This window comes from Eptatretus burgeri, chromosome 24 (assembly GCF_056783735.1).
Source record: "Eptatretus burgeri isolate ZD-2024b chromosome 24, Ebu_testis_v1, whole genome shotgun sequence".
Lineage (NCBI taxonomy): Eukaryota > Metazoa > Chordata > Myxini > Myxiniformes > Myxinidae > Eptatretus > Eptatretus burgeri.
The window spans coordinates 932,967-958,149 of NC_140984.1; the positions used below are offsets into that span (position 1 = coordinate 932,967).

A 25,183-nucleotide genomic window follows, 5' to 3' on the forward strand; every position below is an offset into this window, starting at 1 on the left:
CTGGATGCCCCCTGTGTGCGAGGGCCTGGTCGCACTTCCACTGCCATTGACTCTGTCCTGCCTAAAGGGACAAAAACCATCCCAAAAGCAGAGGGATGTTTGTTCTCAACCTGCAGCTTCCGTCTTAACGACACGACAGGACCTCTCCAGCGTGTTTTTCCCCACAGGACGGGTGACAATTTCCTCGAGATAAAGCTCAAGACTCAGGATGACCGTGTCCGAACTTGCGTGTCAGGGCCAGAGGACGCTGGGGATGCTTCTCCTCTTGAAAAGTATGATCGTAGACGATGCTGGCGGTCTGCTCAGCGCACCTTTACTCCTGGAGAGCATCGTAACGTTGAGCTCGTCCACTCTGCATGTGATGAACAGTTGCTCCTCTCCGTTCAAAACACACTTACTGATGATGAGGTTTCCCTCAGTATGGCTGATGTGACACGTCATACCACACTTTTTAAAATTTACCTCAGACGTTTTAAAAAATTTACCTCAGACGTTTTTTAAAATTTACCTCAGATGTTTTTCAAAATTTACCTCAGACGTTTTTTAAAATTTTCCTGACGTTTTTTTCAAATTTACCTCACGTTTTTTTAAATTTACCTCAGATGTTTTTTTTTTAATTTTCCTCATGTTTTTTTAAATTTACCTCAGATGTTTTTTAAAATTTACCTCAGATGTTTTTTATTTACCTGTTTTTTTAAAATTTACCTCAGACGTTTTTTTTAATTTACCTCAGGCGTTTTTTAAAATGTACCTCAGATGTTTTTTTTTAAATTTACCTCAGATGTTTTAAAAAATTTACCTCAGATGGTTTTTTTATTTACCTCAGATGTTTTTTTTTAATTTACCTGATTTCAAAAAAATTTACTTTTTTTAAATTTACCTCAGATGTTTTTCAAAATTTACCTCAGACGTTTTTTTAAAATTCGCCTCAGACGTTTTTTAAAATTTACCTCAGATGTTTTTTTTATTTTCCTGTTTTTTTTTTAATTTACTTCAGACGTTTTTTAAAATTTACCTCAGATTTTTTTTTTTATTTACCTCAGACGTTTTTTAAAATTTTCCTCATGTTTTTAAAAATTTACCTCAGATGTTTTTTTTTTAATTTACCTCAGATGTTTTTTAAAATTCACCTCAGACGTTTTTTAAAATTTACCTCAGATGTTTTTTTAATTTAGGTTTTTTAAAAATTTTCCTCAGATGTTTTTTTTAATTTACCTCAGATGTTTTTAAAAATTTACCTCATGTTTTTTTAAAATTTACCTCAGATGTTTTTCCCTCATACGTGGACTCGCGGAGATCTGCAGAATGAGGGAGATTGTTCACATACAGGTTCACATACCAAATCGGCGCCAAGGTGATGATGACAACCCGTGGCGATAATTCATTTAAAATCACAGTTTCAACGACGTGTGTTAAACATGTTCGACGTGTCAGGAAATCTAAAAGCGAATGTCGGAAGAAGACTCGATTCGTATTTGTTCGTTTTTTTTAACACATTTTTATCCGTCATCAGTTCTTCAGCTCTTCGCATCTCTTTTGCTGTGAATTATTTTAATGTGAAGAAGATTCCCGTCGGATGTTCGATTCCCCCTGTTTAACTACGACCGTCACGTGACTGGAATTTCCCACCACGTCCCTCACGTCCATTGTTCAGGTTTACACGAGTTGTGGCTCCAAGATTCAAAAGTTTGTCGGTTTTCCAAACATGTCTGTGAGGAAACAACGATCCGAGATGGCGAGCGACATCGTCCGAACGTGTGGTGGTCCTGGTGTGTGTGTGGTGGGGAGTGGCGCCCTCGGAACCTCTGCAGAAGGACGAAAGTCTGAGTCTTTAAGTCCTTGGTCCTTCCAGTCTTGCTCTACGGATGTGAGACTTGGACTCTGAGCAAGGATCTGAGACGGAGACTTAACTCCTTCAGTGCCAGGTCTCTTCAGAGAATCCTTGGCTGCAGCTGGTCAGACTTTGTGTCCAACGAGCGGTTGCTGAGAGACTCAGATGAGATTTGTTACCTGCATGGTCCGTGAGCATCAGCTGCGGCTGTATGGGCACGTGACTCGTTTTCCTGACGCTGATCCTGCTCACCAGATTCTCTCAGCGAGGGACCCTCGTGAGTGGAGGAGGCCAATGGGCCGACCACGTGCCTCGTGTTTGCAGCAGGTTGATCGGCATCTCGAGGAGATGGGGATGGGCCTGGCATCTGCATGGGGGATGGCCAGACGGAGGCCCCTGGAGTACCGACGGAAAGTGGACGCAGCGTCGCGCTGCTCCGGCGTATGCTCCCACACCTGATATGACAAACTACCCTCCCGTAAATATCCAGTTTTTCCTTCCTGAGAATTTGCTCCTGCATCCATCTTCTCCATCCCCTCATCCCTTGTTTGCCCATCTCCATCTATTTATCCCTTTGCCCTACTGTTGGCATCACCTTCTCTTTCTGCTGTCCCTTTTGTTATGTTATGTCCTGATCTTTTCTGTATTCTCGCTCTTCCACGAGCCTTGACTTCGTATCCCAAAAATACAAAAGCCTGGACATTCGGAAAACGTGGAAATATTTCAGGCGAGGAATAAGAATCTGTTCACGCTCCATTCTTTACATGTTGTCAACTTTGTCTGATTGAGGGGTGGAGGGGTGAGAGGGAGAAGGAGGGATAAAACAGAAACTAAGGACAAAGGAAATAGTATCCTTTATTGAGAAAGTAAGGTTCACATGAAACACGAAAGAAGAAATCACGAACAGGAAAGGTTATGAAGAATGATGAAGAGTTTAAGAGCATCTCAGAGAGAAATCAATTAAAAAGGAATCAGCATTTAAAATGTTGATAAAACAGGATATAAAGGCAAGAAATTGTTTCCCAGACACTCGACCCTCTCATCAAAGATTTCAAGGGTCTTCACTTGTGGTCTTGCCGGGTGCAAGGTCTTCACAGCAGTGTGTCACTGGGTCAACATCGGTCTTGGAGAAGAACTCATGCTGCATTGCGTCACTTGCAGTGACACGGTTTTTGGGGTCGAAGGTCAGAAATTTCTGAAAAATAACGATGACATTAATTATATAATAGGATCATCCGACAAAATCATCAAATCAACTTGAGAGAGAGAGAGAGCGAGAGAGACATAGAGAGATAGATAGAGAGAGAAATAGAGAGAGAAAGAGAGAGATAGAGAGAGAAATAGAGAGAGAGAGAGAGAGAGAGAGAGAGAGAGAGAGAGAGAGAGAGAGAGAGAGAGAGAGAGAGAGAGAGAGAGAGAGAAAGAAGAGAGAGAGAGAGAGAGAGAGAGAGAGAGAGAGAGAGAGAGAGAGAGAGAGAGAGAGAGAGAGAGAGAGAGAGAGAGAGAGAGAGAGAGAGAGAGAGAGAGAGAGAGAGAGAGAGAGAGAGATATGGCAGGGGAGGAGGGGGCAGAAAAGAAAGGTCTTATAATCAGAGCCAAAAGTACCAAATTGAATCGTTTTATATCAATGCAGGGCCCAGGACTAGCAGGATGGACCACAGGTGTACACCCTCTCATCTGAGCTGTCCAGCTTGGGTTTGAATCCCGACCCAGCCATAAACTACCATCCTGGTGTTTCACAGGCTGAACGAGGCAGCAATGTGTGTGCCGTTCCTCGGATGGATGTGAAGCAGGACGACCCATCGGCCCACACTGGGAGTTGGTGGTCATTAAATATCCCACCGTGTCTTTCGTGAGTCGGCGAGTTATCTTTAGCACAATCAACAAATTACAAATTCCTGCCCAAGTCACCTTCAGTCGAACATCAGGCCTGGCCATCCGATTCATGAAAGACTTTGGAGAAAAATGTTTGACCTGCTGAGCCCACAACAATGTGGGAATACTTGGATCTGTTTAAGATTGGTATACCAAGAGTCGTTCCATACAGTCAGTACTTGCCCAGAATTATCTTAACCATTTTAAAGGTAGTGGCATGATTACATCATCAGGTGACATCATAATTACGATTACATCATGGAAATTACGATTACGCCCGGACGATTACATCATGGAAACCCAGACACGCCACCAATATGAACTGAGCTGTTGAATGCGGCGCAAAACCTCCAAAGAAACTACCGTAATCGAGTACTGTGATCCGTCCTGTCCCCCATACCCATAGTAGACGGGTATCTGGTAGTTAGCATAAAACAGGTTGATGAAGACGCACCAATCACACTCTTCCAACAGCAACAATGAACCACTGGTGGCCGTTATTAAACTAGTCGGGACGAGTTCAATATTATGAGTGCGCCAAAACAAGGGAATACTCACCAAAAGCAGATCCTTGGCGGCCGGTTTGATCCCGGGCACCTGGACCCCGGTGGGTGGTTTCTCTCGTTCAGCAAAGGAAGAGCGAGGCAAAACAAAGTCGCTGGACCAGCCATCTTCATCTGGTAACCCCAGCATGCTGCATGGTAGCAAGATGGTGGAAAAGCAATTGCAGTTTAATTTCATCGCTGGTTTTACCTGCATGCCAGGTGTCTTCCTGAACATGCACTCTGCAGACAAGGTACAATCAAACGTGGTATTCAAAAGCCTCTTTGTACTTGATACACACAAGTTACATGAATAACTTACTCAAACATCTTGTTCAGATGACTGATATCGGAGCTTCCATTGAAGAGAGGCCTGCAAAGGGAGGAAAGGGCATCAACAACTCAAATATTGTTGAGGAAATGATTCCTCGGGGTTAACAAATATTTAATAACTGTAAAAAAAAAATTTTAATATTGCATTTTTTTTTGTAAAAACAGAGGGGGACGAAATCTCTAAAACAACCAAGCAAAATCGGAATGTCACCACAATATGATGCTACAATACGACGCCACAATCCTCTTATGGATGAGCATCATGCCATCCGTTGACATTTTACTTTTGTTGTGGGATTGCGATGGAAGAAGAAGAATAACAATGAAGAATTTCACCACCTTACAATGGCACAATACGACACAGCAATCCTCTTCAGGTTTAGCATCACGATATCTTTTGACATTTTACTTTTGTTGTGGGAAGAGGAGACAGTTTGGAAAGTAAAGGAAGTATGAGGGAAAGAAGGGAGTGGTGTGGAAGGTAAGGGAAGTGTAAAGAGGACAAGGGAAGAGAAAGAGGAAGTTGGGAAGGTCATGGAAGTGTGAGGGAGAGAAGGGAAAAGGAGGGAGTAGTGTGGAAGGTAAAGGAAGAGAAAGAGGTAGTTGGGAAGGTCATGGAAGTGTGAGGGAGAGAAGGGAAAAGGAGGAAATATTTTGAAGTGCAGAGGAAGTGTGAGGGAGAGATGTGAAGAGGCAGTTTGGAAGGTAAAGGAAGTACGAGGAGGAGAAGGTGGAAAGTTTAAGTAGTTTGGGGGGGGGGTGGGGGGGAGTAAACGAAGAGTTAGAGAAACAAAGCCCAAAAGTAACAGGAGTGAAGTTAGGAATAGAAAGGTACAAATGAAGAGGATAAGTCATGCATTACGTGACCTGCGACGGTAAAGCTCTGCAAAGATGCACCCGACGCTCCAGAGATCGACAGGTGTCCCATAGCCGGCACCGAGCAGCACTTCAGGGGCACGGTACCATAAGGTCATGACCTGAGAGAGAGAGAGGTAGTCGATTTTGTCATAGGACGGAGAACCTCTGCCTTACAGGCCTCAGTTTCACAAAGCTGAACCAACACCCAACACTACGGTAACAAGTCAGAAAAAAACATGTCGGGATGGAATCCGCAAAAACAACCAAACAAGGCAGGAAGAAATGACAAGGAAGAAATTACAAGGATGACAAAGAATGACACCACAGTACAACACCACAACCCTTCTCCCGATCGATGACGAATGACATATTTTGACATTTTTGTCGTCGGAGGCAATCCTCACGATAATTCACAGAGCGGTGTTTGCTCCTTCGTCACGTTACTCCTCGGACAGTTGTGGCCTCATTACATCCAGATTTACTCCAGCGAGACAGGAACAGCATGACCCCAATTAATGTAAAAGGGTATTTTTATCTTTGCCAGTGATCTTAAGGGAAAGAAGGGGGAAAAGCAAATTTTCAATGCAAATGTGTACGTAGTACTGCTCTGGGTGTTAGACGGTGTCACCAGTGTCCACCATTTACAGGACAGTATTCCTGTCCCCACGTTTTACAGTGCAGTGAGGTGTTTTGAATTATAAGCAGTCGGTATGTTTTCACTTCATGCACATAACCCGGGTTATTTATTTTATTATCAGGAGTGATTGAAGCAGCTGTCAGTTGCCGATACACCTCCCAAATAAAGGAATGTGTCAGAAGGACGTTCTGCATGCTTGGAACAAGATGGCCCTGAAGGGCAGGTGCTCTGCTGGTAGTAACGATTGTATGAAGATTTCTATGTTCGAGGTAGTTGTAGATTTGTGGTGCATGTTGGTGTCATTGTGTATTTTATTTGTTGAGGGATTGTGATGGAAACATGTTGTGAAATTTATTTTTAGTTTAGAAAACGTTTGAGAATAAAAGGTATGGCTTTTAAATGCTTATGATTTCACTCTACGGTAGCTTTTCAGAATATATAATTTCATGCATATTTGATGGGGCGGCCATTTTTTGCCATCCCATCCCAACATGTGTCGTACTACTGCACTCCATGACAACAAAGAAGTTGAGTTTTTTTTTAATTTGTCTCGTTAACGGATCACAAATTCATCCGCACAGATCAGGTTTTGTCCACAGCTCAATGGAGGACTGCTCTCGACTACGGGTTGGGGTTCCAGCACGACATCTGTCTCTGCTGCATTTTGTGGAATCGAAATCTTTCAAAATTCTCATGGAATCTTTCGTGATGAGGCCGAAGCTCAAGATATGTTTCTGTCACATTACAAGCAGATCGGTGGTCTCAGTTTATTACCTCCTCTCCTCCGGTCTGGCTCCCTCCGCTCTCTCAATCCTCAGACCCTCCCGAGCTCCTCCAGTAACCACTTCCTGGTTAAATTTACATAAACCAGGATGACCGCACACCTCTCTTATGTCCTTTGTCCTCCAGTTTCATTAACTGCATTCAATCCCACTCTTCCCTCCAGGCCTTAAATCAGGTGGTGCAACACCATCTCAACCCGAACCCCATCTCTTCCAACAATCTTTACTACCCCTGTTGACTTTATGTCTCGATGTAACCGATTAACCCTCTTCTTGCATGTCACCGTTTCCTCGTTCCATCGCTTGTTGTGTGCACCTGCTGCCCCACCGTCAAGTCTGATAAATACTATCCTCCGTAAACAATGAACAAGACCTAAATGAAAATAATCCCTGCACCCCCATCCTCTTGTCCAATTCCTTAAACCTTGTCTGACTTCTCCATACATTTAATGCCACGTGACACTTCCGGATCCATCCCGACAAAGCATCTTGTTCCCTCGTCGCCCTTTGCCATTCAAACTCTTCTCCCAGTTTTAGTGGACATGTTAAGTGCACACTGCACAAAATAGGGTGTTGACTTCAAATCATGATGCAAATGTCCCCTTTGGCATGGAAGTTCCTTCGGGTCAGAGAAACAAATTTATCCAAAGACACACGTCATATCTCAAAATCCAGGATGGCCGCCGTCGACCATTTTGGAAAACATGGCCCAGTCATCGCTCATGAACCGTTTGTCATAGAAACGATTATGATACATGTTTTCGAGCTAAATTCATTTCCGGCACCAGCTATGCATTTCAGATGCATTTCAAGGTGAAATCCAAAAAATAATACAAATTATAACAAATGTTATTGTTTTTCACATGCAGAAAATTTGAGGAAATTAGATTATCCATCGCACAATGTCGTAATTGCATAAGTTCTTCCTCTTCTCCTCTCTTGTCCTGGTACATCCTGCCAGTGTGGGCGCACTAACCTTGACATCTGCAGAGAAGCATACAGCGCTGTCTCTGCACGCAGCACTTACAAGGAGCTTCACATTCAGTCTTACACTTGCAAATGGCAAGCTCTGGCAAGTCCCGCGAAATGGTGGGAGTTGTTGTGTCGACTGGAGTTGGTGCAGAGTCTGGTGTTTCTGGCTGCCATCCCCCATTCTGTTGGAGATACTGGAGCTGGTGCTTTCACGAGCGTATTACCCCACACGTGTCCACTCTGAAGTGACAAGATAAATTACTGATGAGATAGAATGTATCGATAGCTAATAAAATGTGTGCGATTCAAGAAATAAAAATGAATTCAGCAATCTCGAGAACGATTAATGTCCCCAAAGATGTATGTTTAATTACCTGATGTGCAACTCTGAGAAGGTACTGATGCAGAGCATCGCTGCTTGGAGGCATGTGCTCGAAGTCTCTTCCTTGGTGGAGGTGGAGGGAATGCCGAGCAGCATCCACAGTTGTGATGTTCTCCTGAGTTACACCATATAGCAGCAAGTCGAATCTCTGGAGCACAGATGTGTGAGTATTGATCGTTTCCAGGGTGGCGTTAGGGCATGAGAGTAGCTCAAGAGGCAGCGTGAGCTCACGGACAGACTGCCACACTGCCCAGGCGGTCTTCTTGCCTTTACCAAAGAATGCTGAGGTTGTATCGCATCCTGTTATTGCATGAAACGCCGGTAGTGCCTTTGCCCTAGATGCTCCAAGTTTGTGTACGATGTCGTGCACTGGAATGTACCTGGAAAGGAATGTAGTGATATGAGTTATCTTCCTCATCAATAACCTATTGGCACACACTGAAGGCAACTGGCTTAAAACATAACTGAACTAACCTAAAGTGGCGTTTAATTCCAAAGGCAATCCAGAGATCATCAATCCTCTGTCCGAGTGAAACAAAGGAAGAGACGCCCAGCACTACAACATCGCTGTCACTGGTGTGGACTATCACTCGACGATGACCGGCAGATGTCGCTGCAGCCACATGTAGAAATACCCGAGTGTCGGCTTCCTCGTGTGTGCATGGGACCACTGCTCCAACGTCTCCCCCAGCTGGTGAACTCTCACAGTCACTGAGAATGGTGGTGGAAAGCTGCTTGCCCTGGAAATGAGGAAGTCAATGCAATTGAGGATATGTAGATATAACAGAGGCCTGGGTATTTTAAATAATAACAATTCATAATGTTTGTCATTGGGTCGCAACAATATGTCAACTCACCTGTGGAAGTGTCGCAAGCTTCAAGCACTTGGCGAGCTCCATGAATAACTCCTGCTTGTTCAGGTCAACACGTGGGAAGGCCGCCCAATTTGCAGGAACTTTGGTCGAGACAGTAACCCGCCTCCGAGCTCCACTTCCACGTTGTTCCCTAGTTCCTGACTTGAGGCTCGTCTTGGAGGAGACGTCCCAGACAATGTCAACCCGGTTGTTCATTTCAAACCAAGAGAGGATGTATGGCAAAAACACATCTTTGAAATAGTCTCCGATGGTCACAGCATTTCGAGGACGAAGCATTTGAACGAGCACAGCTCCATCTAGCACAGCGGCAGTCGTCTCTGGTCTGCGATTGTCGAGATTCGCTGGTACAATACAGTCCAGGATCTCACTCTTGTTTCCATGGTACATGTATCCCTTCCCAGTTAGGGAGGATGAGCAGAGCTCTCATGGGAGAACACAGACTCGTTGATGTTGCGACCCGAGTGCGCTGCCAGCAAAATCTGGGTAACCTTTGCTTGTTGGTCTTTGACGATAGCCACCTCTGGTTTCTGGCGTGGTTGAGAGAGCGAAGACGTGAACAATTTCAGCTTGGTATGGGGTATTGTTGCAGTGAATGCCTCCTCTTGAGAGTAGATTCGCTTGTCAACAAATGCTTGATATCTCGCCAATCCGATGTTATTCATATTTATGTATTTTTGTCGATGATTTGACCTTTAAATCCATCAGAAAGCAAAATTGTCACCGGAAATGAGTTCAGTGACCTCAAGTTAGTTAGAAAACACGTATCATAATAGTTTCTATGACAAACTGTTCATGACCTATGACTGGGCCATGTTTTCCAAAATGGTCGACGGCGGCCATCCTGGATTTTGAGATATGACGTGTGTCTTTGGATAAATTTGTTTCTTTGACCCGAAGGAACTTCCATGCCAAAGGGGACCTTTGCATCACGATTTGAAGTCAAATGTCACTTAACATGTCGACTATTTTGCAGAATCCTATTAATCAATCCCAAATCGAATTTGGTGGGAAATTACAGGTCATGCCCTTTGAACCCAGTGCCTCCTGGATATTTTTTTTACCTTTCGACACGGAGCATACGTCTCACTCTTTTCTCATTATTAATGTGATTCTCAGTGCAGTCTGACAAGCTACGACACTTGTGGATGAGTGAACCTCCACCATGATGCAACAGTATATTGTACAAGTCGATGGAACCCTTGATTAATCTGGAGAGTTAATGGAACACCTTAACCCACACAGTGTTGAGAAAAAGGACATCACTTGCGAAGGGTCTTTTGAACTCTGATTTTCGTTTCCGAACACAATCTATATTTTCTACGAGCCGTCAGTTTGTCTGAATCTCAAGACTCCCGAACGCCCAGAGTGGCACATTTAATTGGTCGAGTTGGTGTAAGATGACGTAATAATTTGCCCAGGTGCTGCGAAACTGGAGGTCTTTGTAAGAGACAAGAAGGCGATTTTTGTTCTACAGTGTTCAAGTATATAATTCAATTAAAATAAAATAAAGGTTTTAAAGGTTGTAGAAAAAAAACAAACAAAACATTTTTTGTCGGAAGTTCAGCGCCGTTGATGCACCGTCATTTACACCACCTGAGTTCTTTGTGGCTGTTGCTTGTGTCCTTTATGACGTCCTTAAAAACTGTTTCCTGTTTGGAATGATTTATAATTTTGTTTCACTGCCTTTCAGGCCAAAATTTTTTTTTCTCACTCCTCTCTGCTCATGCGTGATTGGGACGAATTTAGAGCCAACTTGCACACGCAAGATTGGGACGCTTGTGCTTGCACACGGGGTCAAAAACAGGCCCAAACATTCAGCCACAAGACGGACGGACATTTTGAGACTCGCCAAGGTACGTACCACAGACGTGAGCAACTTCTGGCAGTTGTAGATTCGAGCCAGGCCAAAGTCAGCAATTTTGAGCTGCCCACTAGTGGTCACCAAGATGTTCTGTGGTTTTAGGTCGCGATGCACCACCCGGTGGACGTGCATAAAATCCAGGCCTTTCAGCAACTGGTACATCATGTCCTGTGGTTATACCGGAAATGGGTGAACACGTGATTCACACCAACAAATAACGAAAACTCAATGTGGTTCACACACCGCAGAGCTACACAAGGTGTTCATCCATGGAGACCTGAAGTGAGATCCAGGTTCCCCTTTGTGGGTGTTGTTACGCCTCATCTGTGATCCTGGAGGGTGTGGTGGAACCTCAGGCCACGATGGTTAATGGCATCTCTCAACGATACACATTGAAGTTTCTCTCTTAAGAAACAGACAGATGAGCAGCCTATCAGTACTTTGCCACTTTCACCTGGCTTGTCACCATCTTCATAGCAATCTGAAGGTTTATCATCAAACCTAAGTCTCAGCTTTCCACTCGCCTGCAAATAGGGTGTCTCCTCCATGTTTGTCGAATCGAGCTCTTCCCTCCAGCACGAAAAACTGATCACCCACCAACCCATCATGACATCAGCCATTGTTACAACTAACCTTTACCCACACTCATCCCCCAGTGATTGCTAAAAATATAACCAGGAGTCAGTACAACTAGTTATCACAGTGTGCATGGAATGGCTCTTCGTTTATGTGGATGTGAAGAGGAGGGTACCCGGATTTGAGTCTCCGGCAGGCCAGGCGGTGAGACAGTCTTCAGGAACATGGAGAGGTCTTGATCAATGAATTCAAGTGCCAATGTCAGGCTCACCATTTTGTCTGTAAACTCGTTGAAAAACACATTATGCAATCTGCACAAAGATATGCACACACAAAGAACAATTGGTTATTCAAGTCGATTGCTTTGTTTGTTAAAGGGTTTCTCTGAATGTCTGCATTGTCATTGGTGTAAGAAGCCTCATGTGCACGTCACTCACCTCCACAGGTGTGATTTGTCTTAATTCGTTTGTCCGTCTGTGACATTACAAGTTCTGCACCTCCACAAACCTCGATTGTTGAAAGCAAATGTTTCTTTATCCTAAAAGAAGCTCCACTTGGTGCTGTCCCTCTCAAGGTCTGAAGGTCCATGTCACACACGTCTTCACCCTTCTTTCATTCAAAATCATTCACATAAACCCTTGTGGAATCCCTCATGAGTCAAACCGTGGCCTCGACCCTCTCCAACTCCTCCTGGATGTGGACGTTCTTCCATAGTGGAGGGGGATCCGATTTCCTGATGTGGAGGCCATCAAAAGGGCTGTGACGACGGAGCTACGGAGGATTCCAGAAGAAGCCTTCCGGGGGTGCATCGAAGCTTGGAAGAAGAGGATGGACAAGTATGTGAGTCTGGAAGGAAACTATTTTGAAGGGTACAAGTTATGATTTCAACATATTTTTTGGAATAAAATTTCTGTGAAGTCAGTCCCGTTACTTTTTCGACGGACCATATATATATATATATATATATATATATATATATATATATATATATATATATATATATATATATATATATATATATATATATTTATATATTGTTATGGCTGTGGAAATTCGCAAACCACCATTCAGGTCCCGTAAGTGAGATATCTCTGTAAGTACATGTGTAGTTAGGCCCAAACCCGTTGTTTAGAGGGAATAAATGTGATTCATTCGGGCTGCGACGCTTTGAGTCAGTCGTTTTTCTTTCTCTATCTTTTATTTCAAATAAAACCCAACGAGGACGCTCGGTGGGCTTTTCGCACCATTCTTCTCCGCACTTGGTGTGAGGGGAGAGAAGCGAGGTGAGGGCAGCTGGCGTTCGATTGGTGGATGCGCGGTATGACACGGCCAGGGAGGAGGAACGCCCCTCTTCGAGACCTTTCTCGAAGCGCCTCGAAGGGGGGTGGAGCAAAGAACGGGGCGGAGCAACAGGGCGGAGCTCCGAGGATATAAAAGTCGGAGACGGGCGAAGCAGCTTGGTTGATGCTCTTGCTTTGTCGATGCTCTTGCTTGGTCGATGCTCTTGCTGGTAGATGCTCTTGCTTGGTCGATGCTCTTGCTTGGTGGATGCTCTTGCTTCGTGGTTGCTCTCGTCTTCCGGCTCGCTCGTCCTGGTGGCCGCTGGCCGGGTCTTTTGTGGTGCAGTTGTAAGACCCCGCTGGCGGGAAGGAGCATCCGCCATTCCCCTCTCCCGACTTTGGCCATCCACGTTTCCCCCCCTCTATCCGCGCTGGGATAGCGCCGAACACTCGGTCCGTGGCGTCGAGTGGCCAACACGTGCAGGCGCGAGGCACACAGGAGAGGACTCGCCTACCATGCTCGGACACGGAGTCGCGGCCAGGCGGGACCCCGTCGACGGACGTCGGGGAGGGACTCGACACGCTCAGGGAAGTCGCGACTTCCATTTATTTTGGGTTCTGTGTAAACGTGTGTGTGTGGCGCCAGTCTGGTGAAGTAAAACTGTTAAGTGTTGCCGTGTGTCGGTCTTAGTCGGTTGTAGCTCTGCGTCGTTGTTGCTTTATTGTTTTTCGTATTACATTTGGTCTTTGTGCAAAATTGTTTTAATTGCTCTATGTGTGCTCTGTGTCGGTGTGAATAAAGTGTTTGCATGTTGAATTGCTCCCCGTTTCGCTGCGTCCTTTCCTTTGGTTGAATCTCCATCTTGCTTCACGTAACGGGTTCGTCGTGGGCTTAATACGCCCGATAATTAATCGGAACCGTCGAGGCCTACGATAACACCGCTCGGTTATCCCGATAGTACGGAACGGACCACTTAAGCAGTCCGTGTCCGGAGTCGACCTGCGGCGAGGTCCGATCGCCCGGTCTACCATCCGCGTGGGTACTTAGGTAGGTCGAGTTTGGCGAACAACCCTATCCCACGCGGGTGGCCGATTGGCACGATCGTGGTGAGGCCGAAAGGCCCACCCGTGACTAGCTCCCGGCGTTAGTCCGAGAGGGTCACGACAGAATTGTCCGTCCGGTGGGCGACATGCCGCGATTCGAGTCACGTGGCCGTTCGCACGCCGGCGGGCGCGAATTCGCAACAATATATATATATATATATATATATATATATATATATATATATATATATATATATATATATATATATATATATATATATATATATATATATATATATATATATCTTCTTCTTCTTCTTTCGGCTGCTCCCGTTAGGGGTCGCCACAGCGAATCATCCGCATGATCCGCATAGTGATTTGGCACATGTTTTACGCCGGATGCCTTTCCTGACGCAACCCTGGACGTCTCTTACGACACAGGGATATGGTACACCTATTTTAACCGGGGTATACACCAGCCCAGTACACTGGTACTCATTTCGCCGACCTCGGAAGGATGACAGGCTGAGTCAACCCCCTGGTGTATGAATTCAGTGGTCCAACGGGGCTTGAACTCAGGACCTTTTGGATCCCAAGCCGCTGCCCTAACCACTGCGCCAACACCAGGCTCAATATATATATATATATATATATATATATATATATATATATATATATATATATATATATATATATATATATATATATATATATATATATATATATATATATATATATATATGTATATATATATATATATATATATATATATATATATATATATATATATATATATATATATATATATATATATATATGTATATATATATGTATATATATATATATACATATATATATATACATATATATATATATATATATATATATATATATATGTATATATATATATATACATATATATACATATATATATATATATATATATATATATACATATATATATATATATATATATATGTATGTATGTAATGTCTTCAGAGCTGTGGAGGAACTCTGAGAAGGGTTTGAAACAGCAAAGCGCATACCTTGTGTCAGCCTTCTTGGTTGCTTTATGCAGCTTCTTCGGCTGGTACAGCATGGGAGGTGTCAATTTACTTATATAATCCTCGCCACCTGGGTCGAGTTGATTAGGTGAGAGCTGATTGGCTATTTCCTCCAGTCACAGATGAGAGAAATGGGTGTGTCTTTCTTCATTATATATATTTAATTTAGCAACCAAGGCGCTCCAGGTGACGTGCAGGTGCATCGCTTACTTCAAAATGTTGGGGTGCTCAAACGACTGGAGATAGCGCAGCAAAGCAACCTCTCGGAGAGTGCAGTTTGGAACCCCTTCCCCGTGGGTGAGCAGATGTATCTTCTTCAGAGCGACCATCTGTCCACTCAAAAGGTCCTGGGACTTGTAGACCGTGCCATGTGTACCGTATCCAATCGTGGCAACACGCTTGAAGCGATTCTGCTTACCCTCCTGCATCTCCATCAATCCCTTATTCGTACCTGCAAATTACAGGTGGGAGACATTACACAAAGGTCACGCTAAGTACCATGACAGGATTGGCTCGTTAAATGCTTTGGATCAGTCCTGAAGGTCTTGTTGATAATTACAAAGGCTCTTTGATGGCTTGGGTTTCAACTGTGAATTGTAAAAAAATTAACCTTGAAAATGCCAGTCAGGGTTGACCCCAAAACGTTTGGTCCAATTTTCAACCAACCAAATTGATTTTTGATCCAGCCTTACCATAAAAGATGGTCAACCTGACCAAATATTCTTTGGTGAACATAACCATGAAAAAGGTGGTCAATATGACTAAATATTGTTGGGTAAACACAATTATTATAAAGATGGTCAACCCGACCTAATATCATTTATGGGTCAAAAAATACCTTTAAGATATATATATATATATATATATATATATATATATATATATATATATATATATATATATATATATATATATATATATATATATTGTCGAGGTTCATATAAGAGCTAACACACAGAATATATAACAAAGGGAGCAGGAGACAAGAGGGGTAGTAGAGGGAAGCAACAACATGGACATTACAGGGACTTTCAGGAAAGAAAGCAGCGATTTGGAGGTGGTGGGTGTGGGGTGGATTAACGGGGGAAGAAAAGGTGATGGTTTTGGATGGAGGAAAATGTGAGATGAACAGCTGTTTTGAAGACCTGGAGGGAGGAGTGGGATTGAAGAGAGTGTGGGAGTTTGGTCCAGAGGTGGGAAAAAAAGAGGAATGAAAGAGTGAAGGTGAGCCCTGATTCGTGATTTTACCAGTTTCACCAGAAAGGGGTTGCTGGCGGACCTTGAGCACCCTGCGGAAATATCTGGGGGCAGAACACAGACAGAGCAAGGGGTGGGGGGCAAGCCCGAAGAGGAGACGGGAGAAGACAGAAAGACCACCAACCTGCTCGCTGTGAGAGAGTGAGAGACCCAAGAAATCAGCTTCACCGTGGCAGATACCAATAATCCTAAAAACCTTAGTTTCCACAGCGTGAAGCCGAGAAAGGTGTGAGGCAGGAGCACCAGCCAAAAGGGGAGAGCAGTACTCCATCAGGCTGCGGACGAAAGCTTTGTATTTGGTCAGGAGCTCAGTTGTGCCGAGGAAGGACTTTGCACGATGGAGGATTCCCAGTCAGCGACTGGCTTTGGAGGCCATCTTGGAAATGTGGCTTTACCAGGAAACCCGAACAGCTTGGCAGATCGTGAGACCCAGAAGCTTGAATGAAAGGACTTCTTCCAGAGGATTGTTGAGAAAGTAGATGGGGGGAGGGGGAGGGGGTTTCAGACGGTCATTTCGAAGAGACATCGTGAGAGTGTGAGATTTGTCAGGATTGAAAGACACGTTCCACGTGTTGGACCAACTTGCGATTTTATCCAGATCTGCAGAGAGTGAAAAGCCTGCTGATTGCCAATCTGAGGGATGTGAGATGGTATGACAGAGGATGGAGTCATCAGAAAAGAAATATTTTGCCAATTTGATAACATAATAAAGTAGTCTAAATTGGACCAAAACGATCGTTATGGTCAGCCCGACGAAACGTGCACACAAATGCATGAGACACCACCTGTCAGAACTTCAAACAAAAACAGTCTGAGCTGGGGGGCGGGGGGGGGTCTGCAGGGAGGGGAGTGACGTCATTCAGTGGGGAGTCATGAAGTTGGAATTTCCTCCCCCTCGTGGTTGCCAACCTATGCTTGTTTGTCTGTACTTCGTACTCCACTCTGTCCTCCAAGTAAATGCTGAGTATCAAGCAAGGAAGCAGTACATGATATTTTTATGAAGGAAGCAGCACGTACCATTCATTAATCAAGCAAGGAAGCAGCACGTACCATTATTAGGAAGGAAGCAGCATGAACCGTTCATTGATTAAGCAAGGAAGCAGCATGTACCATTATTAGGAAGCAGCATGTACCATTATTAGGAGGGAGCATGTACCATTATCAGGAAGCAGCATGTACCATTATTAGGAAGCAGCATGTACCATTATTAGGAAGCAGTACGTACCATTATTAGGAAGCAGTACATACCCTTATTAGGAAGCAGCATGTACCATTATTAGGAAGCAGCATGTACCATTATTAGGAAGCACTACATACCATTATTAGGAAGCAGCATGTACCATTATTAGGAAGCAGCATGTACCATTATTAGGAAGCAGCACGTCCCATTATTAGGAAGGAAGCAGCATGAACCGTTCATTGATCAAGCAAGGAAGCAGCATGTACCATAATTAGGAAGCAGCACATACTATTATTAGGAAGCAGCATGTACCATTATTAGGAAGCAGCATGTACCATAATTAGGAAGCAGCACATACTATTATTAGGAAGCAGCACGTACCATTATTAGGAAGCAGCATGTACCATTATTAGGAAGCAGCACATACTATTATTAGGAAGCAGCACGTACCATTATTAGGAAGGAAGCAGCATGAACCGTTCATTGATCAAGCAAGGAAGCAGCATGTACCATAATTAGGAAGCAGCACATACTATTATTAGGAAGCAGCATGTACCATTATTAGGAAGCAGCATGTACCATTATTAGGAAGCAGCACGTACCATTATTAGGAAGCAGCACATACTATTATTAGGAAGCAGCACGTACCATAATTAGGAAGCAGCACATACTATTATTAGGAAGCAGCATGTACCATTATTAGGAAGCAGCACGTACCATTATTAGGAAGCAGCACATACTATTATTAGGAAGCAGCACGTACCATTATTAGGAAGGAAGCTGCATGGACCATTGTTTCCTCTGCCACCGAAGGTGGATGGAGGTTATGTTTTCACACCTGTCTGTCTGTCTGTGAGCACGATTTTTCAAAAAGTTGTGGACAGATTCAGATGAAATTTGGTGGACAAGTTGGGTGTGTGAGAAGGGCGAATTGATTCGATTTTGGTGAAGATCACGATCCGGATACGAGAATAATTTAAGTGATTCTGACCATTGATAGATGAGATAGGACCAAAAACGATACACATGATGCAGGATACAGTACACAGCACAATATGTCAAAAACTTGGTGGATGAGTTGGCGTGACAAGAACAAGCCGATCGGAGTTTGGTTCAGGTCCGAGTCCAGATCCGGCCGATCAGTGGATACAAAACGAAAACTGTTCAGCCTGGAGGAGGGATGCACTCCACCGAGAGTCGTTCTAGTTTAATGTGGTGGGATTACTAGGCCTGTTCAGCCTGGAGGAGGTATGCACTCGACCGAGAGTCGTTCTAGTTTAATGTGGTGGGATGACTAGGCCGGTTCAGCCTGGAGGAGGTATGCACTCCACCGAGAGTGGTTCTAGTTTAATGTGGTGGGATTACTAGGCCTGTTCAGCCTGGAGGAGGTATGCACTCGACCGAGAGTCGTTCTAGTTTAATGTGGTGGGATGACTAGGCCTGTTCAGCCTGGAGGAGGTATGCACTCTACCGAGAGTCGTTCTAGTTTAATGTGGTGGGATTACTCGGCCTGTTCAGCCTGGAGGAGGTATTCACTCGACCGAGAGTCGTTCTAGTTTAATGTGGTGGGATTACTCGGCCTGTTCAGCCTGGAGGAGGTATGCACTCGACCGAGAGTGGTTCTAGTTTAATGTGGTGGGATTACTAGGCCTGTTCAGCCTGGAGGAGGGATGCACTCCACCGAGAGTCGTTCTAGTTTAATGTGGTGGGATTACTCGGCCTGTTCAGCCTGGAGGAGGTATGCACTCCACCGAGAGTGGTTCTAGTTTAATGTGGTGGGATTACTAGGCCTGTTCAGCCTGGAGGAGGTATGCACTCGACCGAGAGTCGTTCTAGTTTAATGTGGTGGGATGACTAGGCCTGTTTAGCCTGGAGGAGGGATGCACTCGACCGAGAGTCGTTCTAGTTTAATGTGGTGGGATGACGAGGCCTGTTCAGCCTGGAGGAGGTATGCACTCGACCGAGAGTCGTTCTAGTTTAATGTGGTGGGATGACTAGGCCTGTTCAGCCTGGAGGAGGTATGCACTCGACCGAGTGTCGTTCTAGTTTAATGTGGTGGGATGACGAGGCTTGTTCAGCCTGGAGGAGGTATGCACCTCACCGAGTGTCGTTCTAGTTTAATGTGGTGGGATGACTAGGCCTGTTTAGCCTGGAGGAGGGATGCACTCGACCGAGAGAGAGTCGTTCTAGTTTAATGTGGTGGGATGACGAGGCCTGTTCAGCCTGGAGGAGGTATGCACTCGACCGAGAGTCGTTCTAGTTTAATGTGGTGGGATGACTAGGCCTGTTCAGCCTGGAGGAGGTATGCACTCGACCGAGAGTCGTTCTAGTTTAATGTGGTGGGATGACTAGGCCTGTTTAGCCTGGAGGAGGTATGCACTCCACCGAGAGTCGTTCTAGTTTAATGTGGTGGGATGACGAGGCCTGTTCAGCCTGGAGGAGGTATGCACTCGACCGAGAGTCGTTCTAGTTTAATGTGGTGGGATGACTAGGCCTGTTTAGCCTGGAGGAGGTATGCACTCGACCGAGTGTCGTTCTAGTTTAATGTGGTGGGATGACTAGGCCTGTTCAGCCTGGAGGAGGTATGCATTCGACCGAAAGTCGTTCTAGTTCAATGTGGTGGGATGACTAGGCCTGTTTAGCCTGGAGGAGGTATGCACTCGACCGAGAGTCGTTCTAGTTTAATGTGGTGGGATGACTAGGCCTGTTTAGCCTGGAGGAGGTATGCACTCGACCGAGTGTCGTTCTAGTTTAATGTGGTGGGATGACTAGGCCTGTTCAGCCTGGAGGAGGTATGCACTCGACCGAGAGTCGTTCTAGTTTAATATGGTGGGATGACTAGGCCTGTTTAGCCTGGAGGAGGTATGCACTCGACCGAGAGTCGTTCTAGTTTAATGTGGTGGGATGACTAGGCCTGTTTAGCCTGGAAGAGGGATGCACTCGACCGAGAGTCGTTCTAGTTTAATGTGGTGGGATGACGAGGCCTGTTCAGCCTGGAGGAGGTATGCACTCGACCGAGAGTCGTTCTAGTTTAATGTGGTGGGATGACTAGGCCTGTTCAGCCTGGAGGAGGTATGCACTCTACCGCGTGTCGTTCTAGTTTAATGTGGTGGGATGACTAGGCCTGTTTAGCCTGGAGGAGGAATGCACTCGACCGAGAGTCGTTCTAGTTTAATGTGGTGGGATGACGAGGCCTGTTCAGCCTGGAGGAGGTATGCACTCGACCGAGAGTCGTTCTAGTTTAATGTGGTGGGATGACTGGGCTTGTTCAGCCTGGAGGAGGTATGCACTCTACCGAGTGTCGTTCTAGTTTAATGTGGTGGGAGGACTAGGCCTGTTCAGCCTGGAGGAGGTATGCACTCTACCGAGTGTCGTTCTAGTTTAATGTGGTGGGAGGACTAGGCCTGTTCAGCCTGGAGGAGGTGTGCACTCTACCGAGTATCGTTCTAGTTTAATGTGGTGGGAGGACTAGGGCTGTTCAGCCTGGAGGAGGTATGCACTCTACCGAGAGTCGTTCTAGTTTAATGTGGTGGGAGGACTAGGCCTGTTCAGCCTGGAGGAGGTGTGCACTCCACCGAGAGTCGTTCTAGTTTAATGTGGTGGGATGACTTGCCCTGTTCAGCCTGGAGGAGGTATACACTCGACCGAGAGTCGTTCTAGTTTAATGTGGTGGGAGGACTAGGCCTGTTCAGCCTGGAGGAGGTATGCACTCTACCGAGTGTCGTTCTAGTTTAATGTGGTGGGAGGACTCGGCCTGTTCAGCCTGGAGGAGGTATGCACTCTACCGAGTGTCGTTCTCGTTTAATGTGGTGGGATGACTAGGGCTGTTCAGCCTGGAGGAGGTATGCACTCTACCGAGAGTCGTTCTAGTTTAATGTGGTGGGAGGACTAGGCTTGTTCAGCCTGGAGGAGGTATGCACTCTTCCGAGTGTCGTTCTAGTTTAATGTGGTGGGAGGACTAGGCCTGTTCAGCCTGGAGGAGGTATGCACTCTACCGAGAGTCGTTCTAGTTTAATGTGGTGGGAGGACTAGGCCTGTTCAGCCTGGAGGAGGTATGCACTCGACCGAGAGTCGTTCTAGTTTAATGTGGTGGGATGACTAGGCCTGTTTAGCCTGGAGGAGGGATGCACTCGACCGAGAGTCGTTCTAGTTTAATGTGGTGGGATGACGAGGCCTGTTCAGCCTGGAGGAGGTATGCACTCGACCGAGAGTCGTTCTAGTTTAATGTGGTGGGATGACTAGGCCTGTTCAGCCTGGAGGAGGTATGCACTCGACCGAGAGTCGTTCTAGTTTAATGTGGTGGGATGACTAGGCCTGTTCAGCCTGGAGGAGGTATGCACTCTACCGAGTGTCGTTCTAGTTTAATGTGGTGGGATGACTAGGGCTGTTCAGCCTGGAGGAGGTATGCACTCTACCGAGTGTCGTTCTAGTTTAATGTGGTGGGAGGACTAGGCCTGTTCAGCCTGGAGGAGGTATGCACTCTACCGAGAGTCGTTCTAGTTTAATGTGGTGGGAGGACTAGGCCTGTTCAGCCTGGAGGAGGTATGCACTCGACCGAGAGTCGTTCTAGTTTAATGTGGTGGGATGACTAGGCCTGTTCAGCCTGGAGGAGGTATGCACTCGACCGAGAGTCGCTCTAGTTTAATGTGGTGGGATGACTAGGCCTGTTCAGCCTGGAGGAGGTATCCACTCTACCGAGAGTCGTTCTAGTTTAATGTGGTGGGAGGACTAGGCCTGTTCAGCCTGGAGGAGGTATGCACTCTACCGAGAGTCGTTCTAGTTTAATGTGGTGGGAGGACTAGGCCTGTTCAGCCTGGAGGAGGTATGCACTCTACCGAGTGTCGTTCTAGTTTAATGTGGTGGGAGGACTAGGCCTGTTCAGCCTGGAGGAGGTATGCACTCTACCGAGTGTCGTTCTAGTTTAATGTGGTGGGAGGACTAGGCCTGTTCAGCCTGGAGGAGGTATGCACTCTACCGAGTGTCGTTCTAGTTTAATGTGGTGGGAGGACGAGGCCTGTTCAGCCTGGAGGAGGTGTGCACTCTACCGAGTATCGTTCTAGTTTAATGTGGTGGGAGGACTAGGGCTGTTCAGCCTGGAGGAGGTATGCACTCTACCGAGAGTCATTCTAGTTTAATGTGGTGGGAGGACTAGGCCTGTTCAGCCTGGAGGAGGTGTGCACTCCACCGAGAGTCGTTCTAGTTTAATGTGGTGGGATGACTTGCCCTGTTCAGCCTGGAGGAGGTATGCACTCTACCGAGTGTCGTTCTCGTTTAATGTGGTGGGATGACTAGGGCTGTTCAGCCTGGAGGAGGTATGCACTCTACCGAGAGTCGTTCTAGTTTAATGTGGTGGGAGGACTAGGCTTGTTCAGCCTGGAGGAGGTATGCACTCTTCCGAGTGTCGTTCTAGTTTAATGTGGTGGGAGGACTAGGCCTGTTCAGCCTGGAGGAGGTATGCACTCTACCGAGAGTCGTTCTAGTTTAATGTGGTGGGAGGACTAGGCCTGTTCAGCCTGGAGGAGGTATGCACTCGACCGAGTGTCGCCCTAGTCTAATGTGGTGGGACGACTAGCCCTGTTTAGCCTGGAGGAGGGATGCACTCGACCGAGAGTCGTTCTAGTTTAATGTGGTGGGATGACGAGGCCTGTTCAGCCTGGAGGAGGTATGCACTCGACCGAGAGTCGTTCTAGTTTAATGTGGTGGGATGACTAGGCCTGTTCAGCCTGGAGGAGGTATGCACTCGACCGAGAGTCGTTCTAGTTTAATGTGGTGGGATGACTAGGCCTGTTCAGCCTGGAGGAGGTATGCACTCTACCGAGTGTCGTTCTAGTTTAATGTGGTGGGATGACTAGGGCTGTTCAGCCTGGAGGAGGTATGCACTCTACCGAGTGTCGTTCTAGTTTAATGTGGTGGGAGGACTAGGCCTGTTCAGCCTGGAGGAGGTATGCACTCTACCGAGAGTCGTTCTAGTTTAATGTGGTGGGAGGACTAGGCCTGTTCAGCCTGGAGGAGGTATGCACTCGACCGAGAGTCGTTCTAGTTTAATGTGGTGGGATGACTAGGCCTGTTCAGCCTGGAGGAGGTATGCACTCGACCGAGAGTCGCTCTAGTTTAATGTGGTGGGATGACTAGGCCTGTTCAGCCTGGAGGAGGTATCCACTCTACCGAGAGTCGTTCTAGTTTAATGTGGTGGGAGGACTAGGCCTGTTCAGCCTGGAGGAGGTATGCACTCTACCGAGAGTCGTTCTAGTTTAATGTGGTGGGAGGACTAGGCCTGTTCAGCCTGGAGGAGGTATGCACTCTACCGAGTGTCGTTCTAGTTTAATGTGGTGGGAGGACTAGGCCTGTTCAGCCTGGAGGAGGTATGCACTCTACCGAGTGTCGTTCTAGTTTAATGTGGTGGGAGGACTAGGCCTGTTCAGCCTGGAGGAGGTATGCACTCTACCGAGTGTCGTTCTAGTTTAATGTGGTGGGAGGACGAGGCCTGTTCAGCCTGGAGGAGGTGTGCACTCTACCGAGTATCGTTCTAGTTTAATGTGGTGGGAGGACTAGGGCTGTTCAGCCTGGAGGAGGTATGCACTCTACCGAGAGTCATTCTAGTTTAATGTGGTGGGAGGACTAGGCCTGTTCAGCCTGGAGGAGGTGTGCACTCCACCGAGAGTCGTTCTAGTTTAATGTGGTGGGATGACTTGCCCTGTTCAGCCTGGAGGAGGTATACACTCGACCGAGAGTCGTTCTAGTTTAATGTGGTGGGAGGACTAGGCCTGTTCAGCCTGGAGGAGGTATGCACTCTACCGAGTGTCGTTCTAGTTTAATGTGGTGGGAGGACTAGGCCTGTTCAGCCTGGAGGAGGTATGCACTCTACCGAGTGTCGTTCTCGTTTAATGTGGTGGGATGACTAGGGCTGTTCAGCCTGGAGGAGGTATGCACTCTACCGAGAGTCGTTCTAGTTTAATGTGGTGGGAGGACTAGGCTTGTTCAGCCTGGAGGAGGTATGCACTCTACCGAGTGTCGTTCTAGTTTAATGTGGTGGGAGGACTAGGCCTGTTCAGCCTGGAGGAGGTATGCACTCTACCGAGAGTCGTTCTAGTTTAATGTGGTGGGAGGACTAGGCCTGTTCAGCCTGGAGGAGGTATGCACTCGACCGAGAGTCGTTCTAGTTTAATGTGGTGGGATGACTAGGCCTGTTTAGCCTGGAGGAGGTATGCACTCCACCGAGAGTCGTTCTAGTTTAATGTGGTGGGATGACGAGGCCTGTTCAGCCTGGAGGAGGTATGCACTCGACCGAGAGTCGTTCTAGTTTAATGTGGTGGGATGACTAGGCCTGTTTAGCCTGGAGGAGGTATGCACTCGACCGAGTGTCGTTCTAGTTTAATGTGGTGGGATGACTAGGCCTGTTCAGCCTGGAGGAGGTATGCACTCGACCGAGAGTCGTTCTAGTTTAATGTGGTGGGATGACTAGGCCGGGGTGAGAAACATCGACCTCGAGACTTCGAGAGGGCCCTCGAACAACAACCACACTACGTCTGGTTAAGAGGAGGGTTTCCTCCCCCCACCAAACAACTCACTATTCTGCTGGTTAATTACATTTTATGATAACTTGTGTGAACAAGTCACTCACCACGTTGGAACGAACTTCGCGCCAAAATGTCAGGCCTGCATCGACGTGGTTGAGAAACGCAAATTAATAAAACACTAAATACACACCTGGAGGGGATTACTGGGAGGGTTTCAATCCCACTCATTCATTCTAAAATCAATTTAACTTTATAATGTTACAACAACATTAAAAATTCGTCTAAAACAATCATAAAATTCACGACATTAACAACAA

General features: G+C 46.1%; 1 protein-coding gene across 2 annotated transcripts; it reads right to left on the reverse strand.

Annotated features, from left to right (window-relative positions):
• Positions 1 to 2,662: 2,662 nt before the first annotated feature.
• LOC147007854 (cyclin-dependent kinase 4-like) lies at positions 2,663 to 25,183 on the reverse strand. Of its 2 annotated transcripts, XM_085866325.1 has the most exons (8): positions 24,971 to 25,183; positions 15,123 to 15,363; positions 11,700 to 11,835; positions 10,949 to 11,116; positions 5,449 to 5,558; positions 4,571 to 4,621; positions 4,265 to 4,400; positions 2,663 to 3,026 (listed from the first exon to the last, which is right to left on the reverse strand). In XM_085866325.1, exons 1-8 carry the CDS (start codon positions 25,092 to 25,094, stop codon positions 2,883 to 2,885), a joined length of 1,110 nt encoding a protein of 369 aa, XP_085722451.1. In that variant the 5' UTR covers positions 25,095 to 25,183; the 3' UTR covers positions 2,663 to 2,882. The 2 variants fall into 2 exon arrangements, 1 of the variants encoding a protein (XP_085722451.1); XR_015053835.1 differs by lacking the exons at positions 2,663 to 3,026; positions 4,265 to 4,400; positions 4,571 to 4,621; ... (2 more) ...; positions 15,123 to 15,363; positions 24,971 to 25,183 and adding exons at positions 7,835 to 8,070; positions 8,205 to 8,592; positions 8,687 to 8,952; positions 9,070 to 9,608.

Excerpts from the sequence above, each read along its gene's own strand:
- LOC147007854 (XM_085866325.1), bottom strand. The coding sequence starts at position 25,094 with ATGAGTGGGATTGAAACCCTCCCAGTAATCCCCTCCAGGTGTGTATTT. Across the intron at positions 11,117-11,699 it reads TGCCGGAGACTCAAATCCGG|GACATGATGTACCAGTTGCT; the intron begins GTACCCTCCTCT and ends GTATAACCACAG. Across the intron at positions 4,401-4,570 it reads CATCTGAACAAGATGTTTGA|CATGCTGGGGTTACCAGATG; the intron begins GTAAGTTATTCA and ends GCTACCATGCAG.